The sequence below is a fragment of the Propithecus coquereli genome, unplaced genomic scaffold (genome assembly GCF_000956105.1).
Source record: "Propithecus coquereli isolate 6110/MARCELLA unplaced genomic scaffold, Pcoq_1.0 Scaffold198, whole genome shotgun sequence".
NCBI lineage: Eukaryota > Metazoa > Chordata > Mammalia > Primates > Indriidae > Propithecus > Propithecus coquereli.
Genome location: NW_012144744.1, coordinates 385485 through 411218, shown reverse-complemented (window position 1 = coordinate 411218; position 25734 = coordinate 385485). Strand labels below are relative to the sequence as shown.

The window sequence follows — 25734 nt, the reverse complement described above, 5'->3', positions numbered from 1 at the left end:
ACATTTTCTTAGAGACCACCTTCCCCTCATGGTTGCCTATTTTGTCTAGTTTTAACAGTATAAATAACAATAGCTACCATGTATTGAATGTCCATTGTGTGCCATGCAGCACACCTCACTTTCCTGGTCTCATGGAATCTTTACAAAACCAGGAATAATTGTCATCATTTTCTATACGGGGAAATAGCAGCAGGAACAAGTCCCATGACTTGTTCAAGGCTACAAACATCCAAGGAAGTGATAAAACAGAGGCTCGGAATCTGATCAGTCTGACTCCAAAGTTAATTCTCTGTCTCTGCCATGATCTATGAGACTATATATACGCCTATCTTAACCATAGCTGCTGGACAACTCAAACCAAACCCCCAAAGGGCAGCTCCAACCCCATTAACTAAATCTTACCACAATAGCTTTATTTCACTAAAAGCAAAGACTGAGTCCATGTGAATTTGGTGCCACAGAATTCTTTTTGCATCAGGGAACCACACTGAACTTCCAGCTTGCTTCACATCTTCAGACTTTATCTCTGTCGATCTGCCCAAAGGGTGAATTACACTTCTGCTCCCACCAAGATGGCAGACTAGACACCCTGAGGGACTTCACTGAGTGAGCCAACTGAAATGCTGCATTCAGTATAGAACTAAAAACTTTTGAAAACCATCATAGAGCTGACACAAAAGGAAGAAAGCCACAGAGGCTGAAACAAAGTGATAGCAGGGATCCCAGGAAATAAGTGAGTACCAAAGCTGACTACATCCTGAAGGGCTCAGAAACATGGAGCCCTTGAGCACCTATTCTGACAGCAGCACGGGGTAGGTGGTGGGGCAGAGTTAGGGAACAGGGTCTTCCCCAGATGGTTGTCTGAAAGGAAACTTCTACATAAAGATGGGGCACTACTGCGCTGTACCTTCAGTTTTAGAGTGAACAAAAGGAAATGGGGCTTGCATAAGGCACAGAAAGAAAACCGTCCTGTTCAGATCTTGGCACCAGCTAAAGGGGAAAAAAATCTTCCTTGGGAATACTTAAGGAATCTTTTCCTGAGACTTCACCTGGCCTATCCTAGGTTTAACAGTCTGATTCTGAGCAGTCTGTGTGGTCTGAAAATCCTTCAGTAGACAAACATAAGATAAGGTGGTACAGAGTGGTCCTGACAGAAAAGCACACAGAATTTCAACACAGAATTCAAGGCATTCTTCCCACATATTTCCAAGGAAAACAAGAAGCTCAGGGTACATTAAAAGGCCTAGCTCTTTTTTTTACTTATTTATTCATTTTTTGACCACTAGGTGCTATGGGAAGAGGCCTTGTTCTTGCCCTAAGCTCCTCCTTGAAAAGTTGCTATAAGCTCATGTTCTCATATTTCACTCTCAACAGATATCATCTGAAAACTTCAGCACATCTCAATGAAATGATCCGACACATATTTCTCTTTTTCTCTCTTTTTATGTGCTCCTTCTTCTTGCTGATATCTCCATCCTCCTGTCAGTAACATCTATCTCCTCCTCTCCATCGGTTATTTCCTCTCTATCTTTTGTCTCTCGTTACAACCCTCTCCTGAACCATAAACTATTTCAATCATGATTCCACTTTCAGAATCTAACTACCTGAGTTCAGCTCCTGGCTCTGCCATCCACTATCTTAAGGAAAACTTATCAGTGCTTCCTGGACCTCATTCTCCCCAGCCATAAAGTAGGCTAACAAATTAAACCTAACTCACAGGATTATTGTAAGGATTTAAGTGACAGTGAATATAAACAGTTTAAGCATCATAACTAATACATAGTAAATGCTCAACAGATGTTACCTAGTGTGAGTGACTTTCCAGCTTCTTCTAGATCAAGGGTTGACAAACAAGACCATTGGGCCAAATCTGGCCCACCTCTTATTTTTGTAAGGCCTGTGGGCTAAGAATGGTTTTTACAGTTTTCAATAATTATATTTTAAATGATTATAAATGATTACAGTTAAATGAAATAAGCATATATTAATACATAATATCCTCGATTTCACCTCTTGGCCTGCAAAGTCCCAAATTTACCAGCTGGTCCTTTACAGAAAAAGTTGGCCAATTCCTGTTGTAGATTATCACAGATTTCAAATTATGCAGTGAAAATGGAAATAGTGAGTTTTCAAATTGTAATTATATACACAGTTTGGAAGGAACGGACTTACAGACCTGCTAAAATACCAGAGGTGGGGTTTAGAAGGTGGATTAAATCTGCGGTCACCAACTCCCGGGCTGTGGATTGGTACACCAGTCAGTGGCCAGTTAGGAACTGGGCCGCACAGCAGGAGGTGATTGGCTTGCGAGCTCCCCATTGCTCGCCATGCCCCCATTGTGAAAAAATCATCTTCTATGACACCAGTCCCTGGTGCCAAAAATGTTGGGGACTGTGAATTAAACCATTTTCCGCTTGCAATTGCCCACAATTAAGTATCTTCCGCCTCACAAATGCCCATTTTTACATAATAATGTTTTGAGAATAGAGCTCAATGTGGCTCCTAGGTAATGCATAACTAAAAAGAGAAAAATGGTATTCCCTGCAATGGGAAAGAATGAGAAAGAAAAGGGCATCCTGAAAGCTGGAGAAGGGAGAATCGCAATCACCAGAGACTGAGTGGCATGTTTCTTGTTCCAAAAATTTGGTAGCATGCTAAAATATAATTAACAGTATTGAGATCAAGCCGCTCCAGACAATACAAAATAAAAGCCTTTACATGCCACAAGCTGGGAAGGCAAATAATTGCCTGTGCTTTACATTTCCACTGTACTCTGAAGTAAAAAGCTAATGCTTTTCAGATCCCTAACCTCAGTCTCAATCCTTCTCTTACAAAAGTGTTCCATTTCTCCTATCCAGACAAAAAGGGAATCGGCTTGGCCAAAAACCTAGTGTGAAAAAGAAACATTGTCTTCAGTGGCACAATCTATGGGTCCAAACTACAGCCTTACCTCCCAAACACTTACCCACCCACCAATTTTTTTCCACGTCTTGGCTGATGGTAGGGAGCAGTCTTAGCCGCAGGTGGAATAGGATTAATGTATCATTTTCACTGTTATTAAAATTCTTCCTTTTGCAGAGTATAATGTCTCTTAGGCCCAACCTAATTTTTTCTTCGCCCTAGGTGGGAACTCATGTCCACGACTGATTGGTATCATAACAATGGCGTTAGCCACATTTTCTATTTTTTCAGTGTCTTTTTCCATGAGGCTCAGGGCTTTTCATTATGAAGATACACTTTATGAATATGTATTAAAGCCCCTAATTGTTTATATTTTTGGCTCCGCCATTCAGTATGAACACTTCTAGGGTAGAAATCATGTCTTGTTGACCATTGCCTCTTTGTGCCTAACACAGTGCCCAGCAAATAGCAGGTCCTCAGAAGATGCTTGTTAAGTAATCGATGGAAAGGAGGAAAAAATGCAGAATTAGGGAAAATTGAAGATGTTGAAAGGCAAACTTTATCCCCTTCACCATTTAACTCAGGACAAGCTCTGAAATGAATCACACACTAAAAATGTGATCTAATGCCTTCCTGTGACAGTAATCTGTTCCTAACAATAGCTATTTTGCCCCTTCCGATAATTGGCAATTATTCTTACATCCAAAATGCATTAGCTTATAAGCAGCAGTGGCTCTGACCGTATATCATCTTACAGTGTTACTAGTTTAATAGCCAATGGGCAAATTCCTTTTCTATTTCCTGGGGGAATCTACCGTGATACATGTTGCCTCTTGCTTCCAAACATTTTTCAAGGAAACATTTTGATACAGCCTAATAGTATCAAAGACATGAATGGTTATGTTTACTATAGGTAGTCCTATTTCCAGTAAGAATAAACCATTTTTGTAGTAACATATAGCAGATGCCAAGGCTAAAAATGTTTCCATTACAGCATATCACTCTAAATTCCAGATAGGACAGAGAAAGAAATGAAACATCACAAGTGAAATTTAGATACCTACTTTTGCAGTCATCTTGGCCAAAAGCTCTTGTAAATCCATTATTCCTTGCACCAAGCTTAAGAAATCACTGCAGGTTGGGCAAGCTCAAAAAAGAAAACAGAAAATAGAAATTGATATTATGCTAATATAAGAAAGAAATTTTTTAAACAGTAGTTGACTATGTAGAAGGGTTTTTGCTTTTTTGGTTAAGTATTGCTCTGAAATTTGAATGAAATCACAGAGGATTTCGGGTCTGGATCTTTTCCTATTTTAATAAGCACAAAGAAAGGAACAGGAAAAAAATTACTATTAACTGAAAAGAAAGGCAACATGACACTTTAAAATTATAATGAAACCCTCATTTTTATTGAGAGGTGACTGAAAAATATGTTAAGTATCATCGAAGAAGAAAATGTAAACTCACCTCCAGGTCAAAAAGTTTAAAACCAGTTTTTTAAAATATATATAATTATATTAAATATATCTTTCTGTATCAATCTATAGAACTTGCTAATATAACCCTTTTCTTACCTTCAAATCATAATTTTATGAATAATACAGTCTTCTTAAAAATTCAGATACAGAATTATGTAACAGAAATAAGTTCTCTTTCATTATCCTATCTCAGCAGTCAATACTGTAAATAGATTGTATATATCCTTCCAGATGTGTTTCTCTGATATTATCAAGAAGTTATATAATATTTAAAATTTGCAAATGTTTTTAGTTGCTACTTACTGCGATTTAAGTTTGGACACTGGGTTATGTATCCGTTTGGCATAAAGATGATCTTCCCATCTTGGATGATACCCTTGATAATAGAAGAGACAGGTGGCAATCAAGATACTGTCACCAGGTCAAACGGCCCCTGTGTAGTCACAGAGTCTCTGTAGGTCAGATTATTTTTTTAAAAGACTAATTCATTCAAAAGGTGAAGTATACACTGAACTAGTTTAATAGCCAATGGGAAAATTCATCCCCTACCCCAAACCATCCTCTTTTAGAAATCTTGAAACGTACATTCATCTTGAGAAAGCTGCAATAAGTTGTCGCTGGTTAATGCCAATGATATAGCACCAAGGATCCCTCAGTAAATGTTCGTAAACTATCAAACTACAAAAGCACTGGTTCAATAAAAATTCTCTTCAGTGCCCTAATCATCCTAGAACATTAAATATTACTGATTTACAGATTTTTTTCAGTGAGAAGAAAGAAATAATAGAAACATATTAAACTAACAATGTTTCTATCGATTTAGTCAAGGAAATAAAATTAGCAGGAAAATTCCATAACAATCTTTGGTATTCAAGTAATTGAGTAACGTGAGACTTTGTTGGTGAGTCTTAAGACTTGCTCAATACCTGGGAGTAAAAGGTGGTCTTTTAATTCTATAATTTAGTCTGGAAGAAAAGCTCAAATTTAAGAAAGTCATCAGGGCTGCCATCTCTCAATGAAAATATTGACTTGGCTTTTGAATTTTTCAAGTTAAATTTCGAGATTCTGTTTTTAGGTTTGGTGGGTTTTTTTTTTCCTGATTTGATGGAAGAGATATTACAGAACAGATGGGAGATGTGGAAGTTGGTTCAGAATATTGAGCTTAATCTATAAATAAAATATAGGCTTAAGATAGTGCTGCAAGTCTTTGAGAGGGAGTAACATTTAACATTTATGTGCTCATCTTCTAGACAGCAGAAGGCAATCAGCAAATGCTATTTTCTGCTTATTATTTCAAGATAAAATATTAATTGGAAATATTAATAGAAATAACAGGATCACGGCACCTCTTCCATAGAATTATATAGGTTTATAAACCCTCTTCCTCTTCAAGGGTGATGCAGTGTTTGTGGTTACAAGAAAAGACAGCCTCACCATGGGGAAGAAAGTTCCTGCCACTGCTCCTCAATATTAATTCATAATCTCTTGCAGGGGGATACCAGGGAGCAATTAATGGAGCACAATCTAAGTGAATTAGCTTCTCTCTGGGACGAAGCTGCTCCGTTTTCCAAAGCAAATTAACTCCTTCAAGAGATAAGAACACCTTCCGAGCACTTCTGGCGATTTGAGAAAAACATGGAATTACAAATCAGGGGGCCTGGGTTCAAGTTCTGGATCCATCTCTAGCTAACTGAGTGAACTGAGGCTATGAGTCAACCACCTTTTCTGAGCCTCAGTTGCTTCATCTGGAAAAAACGCGCTGGATAAAAAGCTAAAGGTCCTCCCCCAGCGCTCAAATTCTAGGTCACTTAAGCAGGCATCCAAACTGAAATCATTTAGTTCTCTGTGTTTTCATTACCTTTCAAGTTTAAAAAAATCAAATCAAATCAATCTGGACAGACAAAACTATAGATTTCCATCTTAGGGATTTCCTGGGACATGGGAAATTTCAGTGCTTAAACAGAGTGGCAAACCAGGACTGCTGGTCACCCTAGGTGATGTGGAAGTGAAGAAAGAGCTGTGCCAGGAAAGGGACAGGTCTACCTACTACTTGTTTGTCAGAAAATCCTAAATCTTCATATTTTTATCATCCACGGAAAGGGCACTCAGAAACCTGGAGCTTATTTGTCATCGCAGTAAATACCTTTGCAAAAACAAATTGAAAATCCATTTAAAAGGTATATCCCGTCCCACTGATCCTATAGCAAAGTAATATGGTACATAGCAGTGTTCCTTTTCCTTTTTAAGTGACTCTACTAATTTCAGTTTCATTCCAAATTACGAATTGCCTCCCCACACCTTTCATCTGTCTGTATCCCTCATTTCTCTGTCTTCCCACTTTTAATCTCTGGCACACGTGTGTGTGTGTGCGTGTGTGTGTGCGCGTGTGTGTTACACAGATCATTAGGTGAAGGGCAACGATGTTGACTTGAACAAAAGCAGAAATAAGAGCTGACAGCTTCCCAATGCTCATTAACACAAAAACCCAAAGCACTTGGTATTTTTTCTCAGGAAAAGTCACGGGGGTCAGCCGACATGCTGGCATGAAAATTTGTTCTTGCCAATGTATCAAGATGAGAATGTTAATTTATCTGAATGGATGTAATTCAATGCTGGATTAAAAGAAAGGTGGCAATACACTACAAATACCAACTACAATCCAAAGAAGTCTAAGTGTATATGTGTGTGTGCATGTAACTACATACATGTGTCTGCTTCCCAGCACCTTCCCCAGAAGGCTGGCATCAAATTGTCATATGGACAATTTAGTGATTGGACATTTGTCAGTAAAAGAAGCATTTGCTAAGCATGTAGTTTTCTTTATAGAACTACAAAAAGAATTTTTATAACATATGAAACTACAAAGTAGTTCCATCAACCTTAATCCTCTCCCCAAAAAGAATCATCTATGAAGATTTTCAGAGATGAAAATGTGCCTTCAAGCACTGCAAATTCTCCCAAAGGAGATAGGATATAAGAAGATAGAATTTCTATTATTTCTCTTCACCTAACTTTAAATGTACCTACACTTAGCTGAAAAATGCAACTATAACTGGGCCTATATTAGCTGACCTCATTTGATCTCATTTTTTCAGACTCAGGCTTTATTTCATATTCATCTTGACAGCATTTCTCAAATTTTGAGTTCTTTAAGAATCACCTTGAGTATCTGTTAAACATTCAGATTCCTTTTGGGTCAAAATCGAAAGATTCTGATTCGGTAGGATTGGGGTGGGCTCAGGAATCTTCATTTTTAAAAGCTGTTCCAAATTATTCTGATCAAAGGTAGAAGGACCTCACTTTGAAAAATCCTGCTCTATTGTCAATTATTTGCTTCTTTTGGAGCAAGAGGGTTTGCTCATTAAAAGTTCATAGTAGTTAAAATAGCATCCAACTATATACTGCTCTATATATAGAGCAGAATCTCACTGATTTGTATTAAACTGAATGAAAACCAACAGAATTACTAGACTATAAACACTATGAAGGCAAAAATTATATATTTTCACTTCAGTATCCCCTGCAGTTCCTATTGTAGATTTCACATAGTAAGAACAATAAATATTTTAAGAGCATCAAATTCTTAAAAAGTATGAATTATACAATATTGAACCACATAATTTTGAGCAATGCTAGATTCTGTGAAAATCATGTAGGGCATTAGTTTTTTAACCTAAGGATATATATATCAGAATTTTGGAAGAGTTTGGAGGAAAACAGTCATGCATATTTTGGAAAAGCTTCTGGGGTGATTTTGATACCCCCTATATGAACTACTGATCTAGGACCACGTCAATTGGTCATTTGACCTATGAGAAACTCGAGGCTCTAATACTTTAAGTAGCTTTTGTAAAACACACCTTAATCCTAGGCCATACACTACACTGGTCTACTAACTTCCAAAAACAATATGCTGTATTGAGGGAGCTCCTTAGTTATATGAACTAACAAGATGTTGCTCCAGAGAGGTCCTGTTATCAAAATGAAGTTTTATCTTAATTGCCTTAACAGATAGATGCTAATCAAACATGTATAACAAATTATTTGCATTTAGCTAACAGTTTGCTAAAATGGTTTTTCAGTGCTGGAAAACAGAGGTCTTTTTAGGTAGCTGAATATTCTCCCCTGTAATCTTATTTACATTGTTAATTTGCTAATCAATCCATTTTCTCATTGTTAATGTAATGCTAAAGCTCAGCTGATCTAAGGTTCTAAATAAATCCCTAAGGCACAGAGCACACATTAATAAGTTTTTACTGTGAGAACTGATGAAAGGGAGAAAAATGGATATTTTGTTCCTTTTGTTTAATCCACCTGTTGCCACCCTCTATCTCCTGGAGTCAGCTCACCATGCACTGAAAAATAAATTTGTACCAAGTAGATTGTATATTATGGGTTTTTAATGTTTGGGGAACGAATGCCCATTATTTTCATTGTTCCTAGAATGTTTCTCACTTTGCGGCAAGCAATATAGAAAGATGCAATAAAAAAATTAGAAAATTATGCCATTAGGACCCTCTCATGTACAGAGTAACTAAGATTAGGCAAGCTCTCCTAAACACTCTGAGCTTTCTTATACAAATGAAAGCAGCTTTACCACCAGACAAATGCTAATTCTTTTTTAACGCTCTTATTTCCCTGCAGATCTCTGTTTACATTGAAGAAAATGGTTCTATTTTTTTGTATGCTAAAACACTGAAACAAATTGCTTTGAAAGGGAAAGAGAAAGGGGTGGGAGAGTTTCCTGCCAGGCATGTAAATACATGGATGAAGATGTGTTCTGTTTATAAACTAGCAGGGACCGAAGCTTTGGCAAGAGGGTAACAAAAAGTAAGACTTGGGAAACTCACAAGAATAATTTTCAAAATGCAACCAATCATGCATTTCTGCCCTGAAGACAGTTAATAAAATATTCCAGCTTGCATAAAAGCCAAGAAAGACACTTGTAGACTTTCATTATGATCAATAAAAACTGTCAGCTCATTAGCATATCATTAGCTGTCCTGCTGTTTCCAAAGTCTTAATGCACAGAAATATTAATCTACGAATGTATAAGATCCCCCAGATCTGTGAATTTGACTTTCTGCATGAAAGGAAAAATAAGAATTAAAGATGGAAGGAATCCAATATAGCTTCTTTTTCTATGTGCCTATAAACATATGTTTACCATCTGTGGAATTATGGGAAGCAGCTGAGGTAAAAACAACAGCTGTGAAATTAAAAAAAAAAAGTTGTAATCAATTTCACTTCCCAGTGACAGCTCAGCTGTTAGAGGAGACAGTGATGTCCAGGTGAGGGAAAGGTTTCAGACTCGAGTTCACGAGAGAGAGAGAGAGACAGAGAGACAGACAGAGAGAGAGAGAGACAGAGAGAGAGCGAGCGAGCGTACATTGGACTGTACAAAAGGCTTTGGGATGGGAATTCTTTCTGAGACCTCAACTATTTAAAAACAGCCAGAAGACTCACCCCTGACGCATTCTACAACTTATTATGGTTCACCTAGGCTTGTTCTTTATTTTTTATCCTCTGAAATAGTAACAGCATAATCAGCTTAGAATGTGTCAAACAGAAATTGAGTGGGTTGTCAACCATCTCGATAATGAAAATCTACGAAAATCAGAAGATTCAGATAAGCCTATCACTACTGGCCAGTTTTTCTCAAACAGATGCTCTTTTGAAGTGAAGAAATCCCCAGCTAGTGTTCCGTGTCTCAGACAGGAATTACCTAATGCTCGAGACTTATGCAGTGGGCACCAAGCAAGTGATTCCATCCTCTGCTCTTTAATCAGCAGCCCTTTGACTGCACTGTCCATAAGGAGCCACGAGGGCCCAGAAATTTGGTTGGACAAGTGAGGAGCCTTTGCTTTTACTTTGCCTATGAAGCAACATAATAATAACTAATGTCATTTTAACCTGAAAACACATCATCAGCATTTTTAGTTCGGGAGCAATAAAGCAGATGTGGTTCTTGCACCCAGGAGGCAGCTTCTACGGGGTAAATATTAAAAGCCTGAAGATGTTCTTACTCTCACCTAAGAAGTGGCTGCCTCTTTTTCAGGGAGATATTTGCAGTGTTGAATTGATCAAGAGGTAATTTCTGTAATGAGACACTGACATATTTCCCCTATCCCAGCCAACTCACCTCATAAAAGGATGGCCAAGAAGTGCTGTTTGGCATCCATGATTCTAACAAGGAGATGAGTTTTGAAAGCTTCCCCATGGAAAGTGCCCTTCCAAAGAGCCATTCAATGGGGCCACTCCTAGTAAGCAAGAAAAAACACATTGCTCCCAGGGAGACGGGCTGTGTAGGATTTCCATCCCCTCCTGGTGTTTCCCACTGGGACCACCTATTCCTTTGGGCTGGAGACCCAGAAAAAGACAAGTCCTGTCTCCTCAGTGGTGTGGTTAAGTGAAATGTCTCCCCAGTCGACACAGTGGCAATTGTGGTAACACATGGTAATCCCTTAATAAATATTTGTTCAATGAATGAGCAAAGACTTCAAAATCGGAAAGGCCTAGGCTTAAATCCCATTTTCATCACTTATGGGCTACATGAGGTTGGCAAGTTCCTTATCTCTTTGAGCCCGTTGCCTAATCTATACAATGGAGATAATAATAGTTACCTCATGAAGATTCTCTGAAGGTGAAATGTAATTAACTGAGATAATATAAGTAAGGCCAGTTAAGGTCTGAAACATAGCAAGCATTCAATAATAGTGGGCTCTCTCTTCCATATCCCCATAACCCACCTCTGCAGCAAAATGATTGTCGAGTCTCTGAACCCCCTTTGTGTTTTCTGTCTGTATCAGGTTTGGAGAGTCTTAAGCATAAGGTTTCTTACATTAATATCTACAGAGAATCATATGCTCATCAAGCTAGAATAGATAACATGACTGACTGTTCTCTCTCTCTCTTAATCACATCCTCCCAACTAAAACAGAAGTCCCTAACAGGCAGGAAAGGTGCCTGTTATTTCTACAGTAGAGTGTTAAGCACATAGGGAGCACTAAATACATTCAAAAGGAAGGAATGGGGTTGTGTTATAAAGCTACTATGTTCAAGGTTCTTTTACCACATATTCTCATATGATCTGCATTCCCTTCATGAAAGACATCTTTGGCACTTTAAATGAAAAGACAGATTCCTAGCTTGTACATTCATTCATTTTAAGAGTATACTGTCTGCCAATTATATACTTGGTACTATTCTAAGAACTTGCTGAATAAAATAAAGATAGTCTGACCCTGGTGAAGCTTACAATCCAGAAAGAAAGACCAATAATAAATAAGTAAACACCCACATAAACTACACTCAGGACCAGCAACATAATTTGCAGAGTCCTTTGTCCAAAATTACTCAACACTTGAAGACAGCAACAGCAGGGCATTAAACTAATCGTGGGGCCTTTCTAAGCACAGCACTCTGTGGGACTGCATGGCGGACTGCCCACAAAGCCAGCCCCACCCCCTTCAAACTGTAGTGAGTGTGATGAAGGATACGGAGATAGATGTTTCAGGAGAAAGAACTACTGCAAACTGATTCCCCTCCCTTTATCCACACACCTTGAACTCTCACTTTGTAGACCCTCACATCAAGAGGAAGAGTCTGTTTCCCCACCCCTTAAATCTGGGACTGGTCTTGTGACTTGCTTTGACCAGAAAAACATGGAAGAAGTGTCATTTCCAATTTGTGGCAATTACGAATAAAAGCATTATAAATATTGGCATACAGGTTTTTGTGTGAACAAAGGTTTTTATTTCACGTAGGTAAATTCATAGGTGCAGGACTGCTGGATTGTATATTAAGTTTATGTTTAATTTCCAAACTACTTTAAATTGCCAAATTGGTTTTCAAAGTGGCTGTACCATTATAGCATTCCCACCAGCAATCTATGAAAATTTCAGTTAGAGGCTTAAATTTCAGCAGTCTGTGTGGGATAGGAGGAATGACTTAGATCCCATGCACGAGTGGGAGTGGGAATGGAAATTTCCGAAGTAAAGCCAGGACCCAAAAGACTACACTGGGCAGAACAAGTCTACTAGTTAGCAGAGGGAGGCGATCCAGAAACTATCCTGTCTCCCTCTCATCTCCAGATAAGAAAAAATAGTATTTCCCAGAGAATTTGTAACCACAGCCCCATCATCATGCAGGCTTGAAACCTAGATTTACTTTACCCATGAAGTTCAATAAACTATCTTAAAGTGGTCTGGGGTTAGGCACCTTGAAAATGATGATGAAGAAAATGCAAATTACCTTTGGAGAAAGCCACTTTCAATGTAGACCTCAGAGGATGCCCACAGATTAGGTCCATGAAAATATGAGTTTTTAAGACATCATGAGCGACAGTGGGAAGAAACAACAAACTACTCAATTAGCCTTCAAAGGGCTATAGAAATTGGAATTAGCAGATAAAGAATTTTTTTAAGAAAAAATCCTCATATGTGATATATTTAAAGAATCAAAATAGTAAATTAAAGAATGCGTGATTTCTAGAGATGATAAATATCCCTGGGATATTTGAACCAAAAAGCACTTTCAGAAATAAAAAATATAGTTGGGGTGAAAAAAACTTCAGTGAACCTGCTAAACAGTGGATTAGGCACAGGCGGGAAGAGCATTTGTGAAATGGAAAATATTGTCAAAGTAATTGCCCTGACAGTACTGCCTCTGAGATAAAGAGAAGAAAACAATAAAGAGGTTAAAATGTAGAAAATATACATGTATATGAAAAAATTTTATATATCTGTTTAATATGAGTGTATATGTGTGTGTGCATGTGTGTATGTTTGCTATATACATATATATTTAAAAATTCGAGAAGATAATAGAGAAAATTTATGAATATAATATACATATATTTGAAAATTTCAGATAATAAAGAGAAAGGGGTTATGGGCATTGTTAGAAGTACAATGGGTAAGAATTTTTTAAAATTGATAAAATAAATCAATTCTCATTATAGGAAGCGCAATGAAATAAAAGCATATGTTACCCACTGCTGTCTAACAAGTCATCACCTGAGCGATAAACTATGGTATATTCATACAACAGAACTGGAGTACTACTCAGCAATAGGAAACAAGGAATTACTGATACACACAACAACATGGTGAAAATCAACATACATACTCACATAAATACACACATACGCAAACAATTCCATTTACATAACAGTCTAGAAAAATGCAGGACAATAGGGTCAGAAAACAGACCAGTGGTTGCCAAAGACTCAGGGGGAAGAAAAGGGTTGAATACAAAGGGGCACAGGGGAATTTTTGGAGGTGATGAAATGGTTCTTTATTTTGATGATGGTTATAAGACTGTATAGCTTTTCTAAAACTTGTAAAACTGTACATTTGAAAAGGTGAAGTTTCATGTGTATAAATTATACCTTAATTTTTCCAAAAGGAAAAGGAAAAACCTTAAGGCTCTAAGTTCCTAGTATTGGCAGACACCTCTCTGGCTTTCTGTCCTCTCCATATATTTGGTCCCTAAGGATTTCCCTTCTTGTAATTGCCATGATGAGTTTTAAAAGATTTTTGTTGTATTTTACCTGGCATTATAGGCATTTTGAAGCAGAAGGATTTTTAGAATATCTAGTCTGCCATATTGCCAGAAGCAAAAGTCTGCCATTCTTTTAAAGCACATGACTATCTTAAAATTTCATGATATTTTTAAGTTGTTCAATTCATTTTATCACTGTATTCTCATGTTGTTATGAAGTATAATAATGCAGTTATTGTATTTCTCTCTTTATAGACACAAAATCCAAAACTCAAGGAAGCTAAGATTTGTTTCCTGTATTTAGACATCTACTCCAAACTGAACTAACTTACAATCTGAGAATGGAAACCAGTTTGAAGATTATCCAAAATCCCCCAGAATTAGGAGGTCAATAAGACACATTTTGAGGATCATTTACATCCTGGATCATCCATACCTGGCAGCAGCATGAGCTGCATTACCTTGGGCAAGTCACTTAACTTTCTGCCTAGTTTCAAAGTACCTACTTCATAAAATTGTCGTGACAATTATATCAGTTAATTCATGGCAAGCGAACAGAAAGGCATGTGTGTGTCGCACAGTAAATGTTCAATAAGCATTAGCTGTTATGAAGCCATGCCCTTCCCACTAATACATACACATCTCCAACAACACAGAAAATTGAGCATTAAAAGAAAGTTAGTGCTTACTTTGAATAAGCCATGCTTTTGGTTGCGCTGGCCAAGCCACACATTGATACCTGGGGGAAGGTTGGTCTCTGGAGGGTCTATCACACGCTCATAAATCCTGTAGGGGCAGAGAACACAGTTACTAAGAGAAAGGCTCAAAGCAAAAACAAACAGAACATATGCTTTTGGAAGTGCTCATGGCACTAGCTCCTGGGATGGAGAGAAGAAGCTGGAATGTAGCACATTTTAAATGAAAGGTAACAAGAATGTAGAGATCTGTTTCCTTTTTTTATTTATTTCCTTTTTTTCAGCATATTACGGGAGTACAAATATTTAAGTTACCTATATTGCCTTTGCCCCACCTGAGTCAGAGCTTCAACCATGTCCATCCCCCAGACGGTGCACATCGCACCCATTAGGTGTGTATATACCCATCCCCTCCTTCACCCTCCCACCTGCCCGACACTCAATGAATGTTACTACTACCACAGAGTTCTACTCAGCCACAAAAAACAATGGTGATCTAGCACCTCTTGTATTATCCTGGATAGAGCTGGAGCCCATTCTAAGTGAAGTATCACAAGAATGGAAAAACAAGCACCATATATACTCACCATCAAATTGGTATTAAGTGACTTAACTGATCAACACTTAAGTGCACGTATAGTAGAAATCTGCTTCTTGACAACACTTGAGCACATTCTCTGGGGCCCTTTACCTTTCTATCATCTCCCCTTTGGCAGGGGAGGGAGGAAGAGGGTAACATTTTTGAGGATCTACTCTGAGAAATGAACTTTATACAAACTGTGTGAGGAAAGTGATTTTATCCACACGTTACAGGTGAGAAGCCTAGGTTCAGAGAGCATAATTGGGCCAACCAAATAAAGACAGCGGGGAACACTGAAGTTGGGATAACAGCCCTTATCTGCCTGACTCCAAAGCCCATGTACTTTCTTTTGCATGCTGCTACTCTCTGGCTTTGGTTTATTTAGCTGCTACTCATTCCTACAATAACCTGAGAGAACCCTTTAAACAAGTAGATAGCAGCTACCTAGATAGTGCTTAGTCTGCAGAATCAAGTAACTGAAATTATTGCCCAATCAACACACATTTACTGAGCACTTTTTATGCTCCAAGCTCCACACTAGGCAATAGGAAATCGAGCAATAAACCAGATACACAAGGTCCTACTCTCATGGAGCAAAAGTAAGACAAAATTCTGTGCATGAAGATCTTCATCTGATATATATGGGCATGTAACTAATACAGAAGAGGTCACGGCCCCAGGATCTTTGAAGGTTCCTACAGAGCCTACAGAACAAACGAATGTCTCAATAATTCAGCCCCACCAAGGTTCAGTTAGTCAGTCACAAATCTTTTTATTTGTGCCCTCTTTAGAAATAGTCCCTGCCACCACCAGCACATCACAAGCCTCCACGTCACCCCTGGCAAGTACCTCTCAGCACCTGACTCTCAGAAGATTCTGGGTGAGTGAAATAGAGTAATCTGTGAATGAGAACCCTGCTCATTCCTTGCTTTGCTCAGTCCTCCCTCAGAGCAGCTGCTGAAGAGTCACCCCTCAGGTGTGTCCAGAGGTCTGGACACCTCATCAGTCCTCCCTGCTGTGATGGAGTTGACTGCCTCCTGCCAGAGGGTGATGTATTTCTCCGGTGGTTCTCACGAGGAAAGTGCGGAAGAACTGAAAGACTGTCCAGTCATGTCAAGGAAAGTGAATGATTGTGAGGCTGCTGCCGTTGGGAGCTGTCACGCTGCGGCCTTATATCTTAGCTGCGTAGCCCATTACCCCACTATTCCCCACTGAACCTGCTCTTTCCTAACAATGAGTACAAGGTATCCAGCTGAAAAAGCTGCAAATATATCATGGCTTTCTCTACTAATTATCTTTCTATTATAAATGGAGGCTCAAAGTATAATCAAGGAAAAGATTAATTTCCCTAAAAAAGACAGGATATGTTTTCTTCACAGGAATCTAACCTTTTTTTATGTTAGAATGAACCATTTTAGATGAAACAGTTTGTCAAAACTGCTTTAACACAAGAACCTGCTATATATTTCCTTTTAAAAAGGGTTTTTTTCCCTAATGTTAGTGGAAAACTAGAAACAAACCAAATTTGCAACAGAAGGAAAATGCATCAGTTATAGTAAATCAGCTTGAAAGAATTTACTACAGTCATTAAGAATGATAAATATGCAAATTATAAAACATGAGAAAGTATATACAAAATAATTTTTGCTGAAGAAAGGGAAATACAAAATTATTTATTCATTATAAAGATAATGAGGTAAAAATTATGTTCAATGTTGGTAAATGTCAGAAGAGGCCACAGAGAGAAATGGAAATCACTGTATTTAGGTGAAGAGGCAGAAGCATAATTTTCTATAAGGTTGTTTTACTAATAAATTGAAAATGTCAAACCATTTACCTTAACCTTCATTTGAAAACATTTGCCTCTGTCAGAGTAAAGGCAGCTTTCAATTCAAAAGCTTCTTTTTGGTGTTCAATATGCTAGAAGATGAGCTCCAATGAGCAGAATAGACCCTTGATCAATGTTTATTAACTGCATGAATGAATGTACAATCAAAAATATCAACTTCCTACCCTACCTTATCTTTCAAAGCATAATAGCTCCTTCTGCCCTAGAAATAGTTGAGGAAGCAAACATCTGAGACCCACCCCCATCAGGGAAAGCAGGTGACTCCATGGCACATGTGTCAAAGTGGCATTCAGATTTCCTGTCATACAGCCCCCACCAGGACCCTCTCCTGATGCCAGGGAAAGTCTGTTGGATGCTGCCTTCCTGGTAGCCCTGCCAATTCGGTCCAAGAAGCAGTCCTCATCGGGGAATTCATGCAGCAGGCAGAATCAACAAGCTGGATACAGATGTATCAACATGAAGAGAGTTTGAAAACAGTATTAAAAAAAGAAACCTACATAAAAGAGGAAAACTAATCATGAGGAAACAACAGACAAACTCAAATTGAAGGACATTCCACAAAATAATTTGTCTTTAAAATGTCAATGTCATGAAATATAAAGGCAGGCTGAGGAGCAGTTCCATATTAAAAGAGATCAAAGAGACATAAAAGCTATGTGCAAAATGGGCTCCTAGATCCTGTGGGACAGGAAAAAATATCCCATAAGGGATATTATTGGGAAAATTGGTGGAATTTGAATAAGATCTGTAGGTTATGTAATAGTATCGTACCAGTATCAATCTCCTGATTTTGATAATTGGGCAATGTATATTTAAGGGACTGTCTTGTTCTTAGGAAATAGGTACTGAAATATTTGGAAAGGGTCATGATGTTTGCAATTCACTCTCAAACACTTCAAAATAATGTGTGTGTATATGTAAGTACGCACATATATAAATTCACTCATATTATCTAGATAGCAAAAGAAAGCAGAGTATACAGTTGTTCTTCATACCACTCATAACTTCTCTGTGAAATTAAAATTATTTTAAAATTAAAAGCTTAAACATCACAGATATAGAAAAATTAATTTTATGCTTTGTATGGAACCAGAGAAGACCCCACATAGCAAAAACAATTCTAGGTAATAAAAACAAAATGGGAGGTATCAACTTACCGGACTTCAAACTTTATTATAAGGCTTTAGTAATCAAAACAGCTTGGTACTGGCACAAAAACAGAGCCATTGGCCAGTGGAACAGAACTGAGGACCCAGATACAAAACCATCTTCATATAGCCACCTAATCTTTGACAAAGCAGACAAAAACATACACTGGGGAAAAGAATCCTTATTCAATAAATGGTGATGGGAAAACTGGATAGCCACATGTAGAAGACTGAAGGAGGATCCACACCTTTCACCTCTCACAAAAATCAACTCACGCTGGGTAACAGATTTAAACCTAAGGAATGAAACTATTAGAATTCTAGAGGAAGATGTTGGAAATACTCTTCTAGACATTGGCCTAGGCAAAGAATTTATGAAGAAGACCCCAAAGGCAATCACAGCAACAACCAAAATAAATAAATGGGACCTGATCAAATTAAAAAGCTTCTACACAGCCAAAGAAACTGTCACAAGAGCAAACAGACAACCTACAGAATGGGAGAAAATTTTTGCATGCTACAAATCCGATAAAGGGCTGATAACCAGAATCTACTTAGAACTCAGGAAAATCAACAAGAAAAAATCAAACGACCCTATCAAAAAGTGGGCAAAGGACATGAACAGAAACTTTTCAAATGAAGACAGAATAATGGCCAAAAAACATATGAAAAAATGCTCAATATCTCTAATCATCAGGGAAATGCAAATTAAAACCACAGTGAGATATCACTTATCTCCAATGAGACTGGCCTTTATCAAAAAGTCCCAAAACAATAAATGTTGGCGTGGATGTGGAGAGATAGGAACACTCATGCACTGTTGGTGGGACTGCAAACTAGTGCAACCTCTGTGGAAAGCAATATGGAGATACCTTAAAGAGAAACAAGCAGAAGTACCATTCCATCCAGCAATCCCATTACTGGGCATCTACCCAAAAGAGCAAATGGTACTGTATAAGAAAGACACCTGCACCCGAATGTTTATAGCAGCACAATTCACAATTGCAAAGATGTGGAAACAACCCAAGTGTCCATCAATACATGAGTGGATTAATAAAATGTGGTATATGTATACCATGGAGTACTATTCAGCTTTAAGAAACAATGGTGATATAGCACCTCTTGTATACTCCTGGATAGAGCTGAAATGCATTCTACTAAGTGAGGTATCCCAAGAATGGAAAGACAAGCACCACATGTACTCACCATCAAATTGGTATTAACTGATCAACACATAAGTGCACATATAAGAATAACATCTATTGGATGTTGGGCAGGGGGGAGGAGGGAGGGAGGAGGGCACAGGTATATGCATACACAAAGAGTGCAATGCGCACTGCCCGAAGGATGGACATATTTGAAACTCGGACTTGGTGGGGGGGGGGCAAGGGCAACATACGTAACCTAAACATCTGTACCCCCATAATATGATGAAATAAAAAAAAAAGCTTAAACAATATTAAAAAATCTCAAAAAGGTCTATAATGTATATGAACTAAAAATACACATATACAAAGCAATGTTTTCTAGGAACTAAGGATATTGATAGTGTTTTCCTATTATATGCCTGGTGGAAATGGTGAGGCAGGAAAAAAAAGAATGAATGAATGAGTGAATAAATGAAACAAGAAAGGGGTATTGCACAGACTAATACCAATAATATATCACAAACCAAGAAATAGGATTGTCACAGTCTTGTACGTACCCCTGTACAAGGGGAGTTATACATGCCAGACAAATGCAGTTGGAATCTTGGCAAAAGGCTGCTGATCTCTGAGGTATACAGTTTGGGTGGATTGGACCATGTCATCAGACAGGAGGGCACAGTGATCTGTCTGTTAAATCTAATATGAGCCAAATCAAGAGAATTGAAAAGTCAAAGCTAATACAGTGAACTCCTTGCTCTCCAGTGGGGTGAGAACATGGAACCTTTTGATACATACAGTATTGTGGTTACTGAGGTTTCCTTCACATCAGCCCACAATGTGCATGACACTGTGTTGGCTATGGGGATATACACAGGACAATTTAAAATGGCAAATCCTTGTCCTCTGCTCAAATGTCTGAGACAGACAACATGCATGCACACACCTTGTAATTCAACGCATTAAATGCAATGCTGCATGGAAGCAGAGGAGGAAAAAACAGAATTCTGCCTGCTTTTTCCAGAGAAGACTTTCCAAAGAAGGAGCACCACAGCTGAGTTTTCAATGAAGAATATAGAGGAACTGACATGGCCAACTAACAGCCAGCACTTACACAGCATAAATATTGTGTGCTAAGCATTATTTTGAGGGCTTGTGATGTATTAATTCACTTAGTCCTCATAACACCATCATCGGGTGGGTGTTCTTGGCTCAACAAGGTTAAGTAACTTGTGCATAGTCAAGCAGCTTATGAGTGACAGAGCTGGGGTTTGAACCCAGACCCCCACAATCTGTGCTATTGACCACCTTGCTCTATCTCCTGTCTATTCAAGCAAGGAAGGACAGTTCCATCACCAAAAACCCCATCTAAGCTATTATTTCTCAAAGAGTTAAAACGCAGGCAAATAGAAACAGTAAATGCTTGCAGAGAGAATATTTAATAATAAAACAAAGATTGTAATCTTCCTTGGATAATTCAGAAAGCACTTCAAGATCTGGAAGAGTTTTTAAATGTGCTCTGAAGGAAGAGAAACGATATGATTTATATGTTTTGATATGTCCTCATGTCACAGACAGGTATCTTTTTTTTTTTTTTCCTAATAGAGCAATGTGAAAACCTAACTTGTTCAAATAAATTAAAATTCCTAATTTGACTTACTCATCTACATGGAAAAGGGGAAACAAATTCATCTGCCAAAGCATGGGGCCAAGACGGGTTAGCCCTCCCCAAACCCACTTGGCTTTCCTCTTGGATTCACAGCTAACCTGCATTTCCCAGCTGCCCTTGAAGCTGGGTGTGGCCATGGATTGTGAGTGGAAGGGGTGTGCCTACTTCTAGGCCTGCTCTGTACTCCCAAAAAAATCTCATTCAAGCATCTTCCACAGTCTTTTTCTTTTTCTCTTTCCCCCTTTCAGCTGACTACAGAAAACTCTGAAGGCTAAGAGGCTGACAAAGCCACAAGACAGAGAATCCTGAATCCCTAAATGATGACATGGAAGGCCACTCCTCAACTAGACACACCCAACGGGACTCCACATAGACAAGAAATAAAATTCTGTTATGTTAAGCCACTGAGATAGGATTTTCTGTAATTGTGGCTAAAAATAAAAAGATAACTGTAAAATAAAAAGATAACTGTTGTGTTTTTCATGCCCACAAAGCCAAGAGGTATCTGAGATAGTGTGGTGCAGCAGAAAAAACATGAATTTGGAAGTAAATAGATTTGGGTTCGTATTCCAGTTCTGCATTCTACTAGCTGTATGACTGTAATCAAGTTATTTAATTTCTCTATATCTCAGTTTCTTCATTTAAAAAAATGGGGCTATATTACTATTGACTGTATGGGTTGTGGTGAGGGTTGAACAAAATATATATAACGCCCCCTGGCACATTGTAGATGTGGACTTTCTATAAAACTCACAGCTGCATTCTTTAATACAGACTTACACAGGTCACATGACCCATTTCAGCCCACTTGCTGTGGCTCCCACCAAGTGAATCCATTGAGATAGGATGATTAATATCTTAGAGGCTTGCTTGTGCTTTGGAATATAGTTTAAGAAATGACATCATGGTTAAATGGAGTATATTTGAGGACATAAGATTTCAATGTTAAAATATAAGAACCTAGTGCCTATTTGGCCGTAAGTTTCCACAATTTTAAAATTTTCAATCTTCAGTTTCTTTTCACCTTCTATAAATTTAAGAGCTAGAACAAGTGAACATGTAATACGGAAAAAAACAAAGGAGTTAATAACATTAATTTCTGTTGCTGTTTAACCCAATGTTATGGAGCAAACTGATGATCTATTTAGATACTAAACTTGCATTAAAAGTAGAATTTTTAGACAAACTGAATTTTCTATGGCACCCTGAAGTTGCAGGTTTTTTATTTTATTTCTATTATTTTAGTTTTAAAGTATCATTCTTTTGCTTCTTTTAATTTTTTCAGCCATAAATCACAAATTTTTACATGTAGATTACTCAAAATTCTAAGCAAACGTCTTATTTAATTTCTTTTACATTCTTCCAAAAATGTAGCTCTTTGATATTTACAAAACTTTGACTTTTGTGGAAAGTTCATCATAAAGTCACACAAGATTGGAGACAGGCTCAGGAAAAAGGAAGAAATGGAAGAAACATTTTATAATTTATTAATTGTGCGTTTGGACATATAATCACCTAATCAAAAACACAAACAAAAACATTGCTGTATCAATTATCCTTTCTGTGAGTAAAATACAACAGAACACTAGTTCTACCACTTTCACCCAGTCCAGTATTAGGCACTCTCCTAGTCCATTTGGGACCTTTACCTGCATTTAGCCAATTTATAGAAAAAGTTTCTGGGAAAATGAAAATGACAAGAGTGAGCAGAGGCCAGCATTTTAAGTTTTTGTCTCAGACTACACTTACACGTTCTTTGTTTTGTATTATTTTTATACATCCTAACTGCCCTATATGTTGGTTCTTTACTGATCTCTGAGACTCTCCCCATTTGTGCATGTTCTCCAGCCCTTCCCTGTGACACGGTACCTCCCACGACCCACGGAGGTCTCTAAGATTGTAGTTCTAGGTTGGCCTGCCTTCCCAGACCTCCCTCCCTGCCAAGGAAGGAAGAATTGGCTTTCCTGGTACCTCTGGGCCAAGCACTTTTACCCTCAAATTCTGCCTGCACTTCTGACTGCTACTACTGCCAATTATCTGCTGGGTCTGGAGGAAATGGAACACTTGCTGCAGCATCCCTGCATCTGCTCAGAAGTTTCCTGCACTGACAGATTCTCCTTGACCACCCTATAGGACGTAGTTCTTGACTACCTGGTCACTCTCCACCACTTAGCCTGTTTTACCCTTATCAAAACAAATGACTCTCCAAAATTAGCTCTTTGTTGATTGACTGTCTCCCTCCATAAGCATTTTTGAAAGCAGGGACCTAGTCTGTCTTTTTCGAGTCAGCATTACTAGTGTCTGGAAGAGTATTTAGCCAAAGTAGGTGCCTGCTACATATACTGAACGAATGAATGAATGAGTGAATGAATGAAAGCTCCCTGACACTATCTTTAGAATAGGAGGACTATAGTCAGATAGCTATAAAAGTCCTATGATGGCAAAAGCTCTATAATGAGCAATTTTCAAAACTGAATAATCCAGACTGAGAAAACAAGTAGTCAAACTTGACACTTTACATTATGTAGATAATCCTGAGGAACATGAAGTCAATGAAGGTGAGTGAAATGTGATAACCTTTTTCAATTGTCCTCCTCCACCCTTCCCACCTCATGAGATTTACACACAAGAAGCCCAAAAGAAAGAGCAAGAGGAAGCCCTCTCACCATTTTTCACCCAGAATAGAGGGATAGCAAATTTGAATCTGTCATGCAGACAACTCACTCAGAGTAAAGCCAGATAGACGTATTTCAGAAAGTGCAGGGAAAATAGTCAGCAACTTGAAAATTAATTAGATCAAGTGCAATCCTTTTTGATAAGCGCATGATTTACTGCTTAAGTTGATTACATTATAATCATCCCAAATTTATCACATTTCCATAGGCTATCTGATGCAAATAATGCATTTATTCTCTAGCCGTCTAAAATCTACCCTTTCTTTTCGCTGAAGAAAACCTAATTCCCACTTAGACATGTTTCTGAGGCTTTGAATTCACTTGAGCCGTTAGACAAGGTGCTGCCTATTAAGCTATATTGGGGAGAATTATAGGAATTTTGCATGCCATTAGTATCTATCAATATTTTAAAGTGTAAGTATCTCATTTCTAATATAATATCATGCAAAATTAAACATCCAGTCAAACATAAAACCTGCAAGAGAGGAATGAACAAGGCAAAGTGTAACGGACATACTCCTTGTCAAAGTCGTTCACTGAATCAAGAGCTCACATTAGGAATTTTCTTCACTGGGTACAACCTCTCCTCATTCGTGACTTTGGTTAAAAATACCCTCACTAACAAGTGTCCCATCTGCTTAAAAGACTAGTCAATATTCTATGAAGAACTCAATTTTCTTGTTAACAGATAAAGCCCTCAGAGTGCAACACAAAGCTATGTGGTGGTTCAACACCACCACTTACGAAGAAATATTGGATTTTTATTTACCTGGACGAAGAAAGGCCTCTGAAGAGACTCCACAGTACCTTTCCCAATTATAAAGAAGAATGAATTTCCAATATAAATCATGTGAATTGACACGTATCATGCCTCTGTTCAATAAGACAATAGGAAGCCTAAATGAGATGCTAAATGAAGAGATTTATCTTGGGCTTTGCCTAGAATTGAAGAAAATCTCTCAGGCTCTGCCTGAAGGGAAAATTGCAGTGACCTTCCTTTGCTACACGGTGTCTCGTCCTCACTGCCTTTTAGCTGGCATGAGTGAACATCAAGGTGCTCCCGAAAGTTTCCTACACAGAACACGAGATGATTCCCACCCAATTTCCCCTCCCTAACACGGTAATGAGTGGACTTGCACAGGAAGCTAAGCCTCTCTTTCAGCCTTATGCTAAGAGAGTGTAACATATTCCTTTGCTCAGTCTCATTGGGCAAATGTGAGAAAAACAAAGTTCTTGAGCTCCACTGGAAAAACAAAAGACATCTACATGATATCATTAGCATTATTCCTGGCACAAACAAACGTTGAGCATTCAGTCCATAGGTCATTGTATTCTACACAACAGTTTCTCAAAGCTCACCCACTGTGACAGAGTATTTTGCCAACTGTGTACACTGATGAGCTCCCAGTTGAATTTCCACATCAGGTTGCCTGGCTGTTGTTAATTACCTGCTCACATGGAATACACAGCACACGAGGATGGTACCAGAAACACATGAAAGGAATGGCCCAAAGAGGAACTCTGCAGTCTCCTCCTGCCAATCTGTTTAACAAATCCAGATGACACTCAGCAAATGATAAGAATAAAACATGCACCTCAGGCATTATACATGAAAAAGCAGACAGTAATGGGGAGAGGGAGGATGAGGGTGAATACAGCGTGCCTTCAATAAGTGAGAATTGAATTCCAAGCTAAATCCTTGCAGAGCACTGGAGGGAGGACTGTAGCAAAGCTCAGCAGGTTTCCAAACTGTTCCTTAGCAGCTGGCTGTAGAGTAAACACAAATGCAAACAAAAAAGAGGAGGCAAAATTGAAATCTGGAATGAGATGCCTTTGCTGTGATAAAGGAGAAGGTAGCGGTGTTCCAGTGAGATTAGCAAACTCAAAGCAGGGTGCAAACACTCCCCCAAGAGAGGAAAAAGGTCTTCTCAGAGAAGATCAAGCCTACATGTGACATGCTTCACCTACTTAGAAAACACTTGTCAAACCTATGCTTTTTCTTGCGTAGCAACTATTATAAATTTTACTGTTTTCTTTTTCTCTCCTCATCTGGATATCTAACTATACTAAGCATGCTTTCGCTTCTTTTT

The 25734-nt window shown here is 38.3% G+C and overlaps 1 protein-coding gene across 3 annotated transcripts in view; it reads right to left on the bottom strand.

Annotated features, from left to right (window-relative positions):
- NELL1 (NEL-like 1 (chicken)) overlaps positions 1-25734 on the bottom strand; it is an 837620-nt gene that overhangs the window by 661118 nt on the left and 150768 nt on the right. For all 3 annotated transcript variants that reach the window (XM_012643488.1, XM_012643489.1, XM_012643490.1), the window contains 3 exons: positions 14573-14669; positions 4683-4755; positions 3966-4048 (listed from right to left, as the gene is read on the bottom strand). In XM_012643488.1, coding sequence (XP_012498942.1) covers positions 3966-4048; positions 4683-4755; positions 14573-14669 — 253 coding nt within the window. The remainder of the gene's footprint in view (positions 1-3965; positions 4049-4682; positions 4756-14572; positions 14670-25734) is intronic.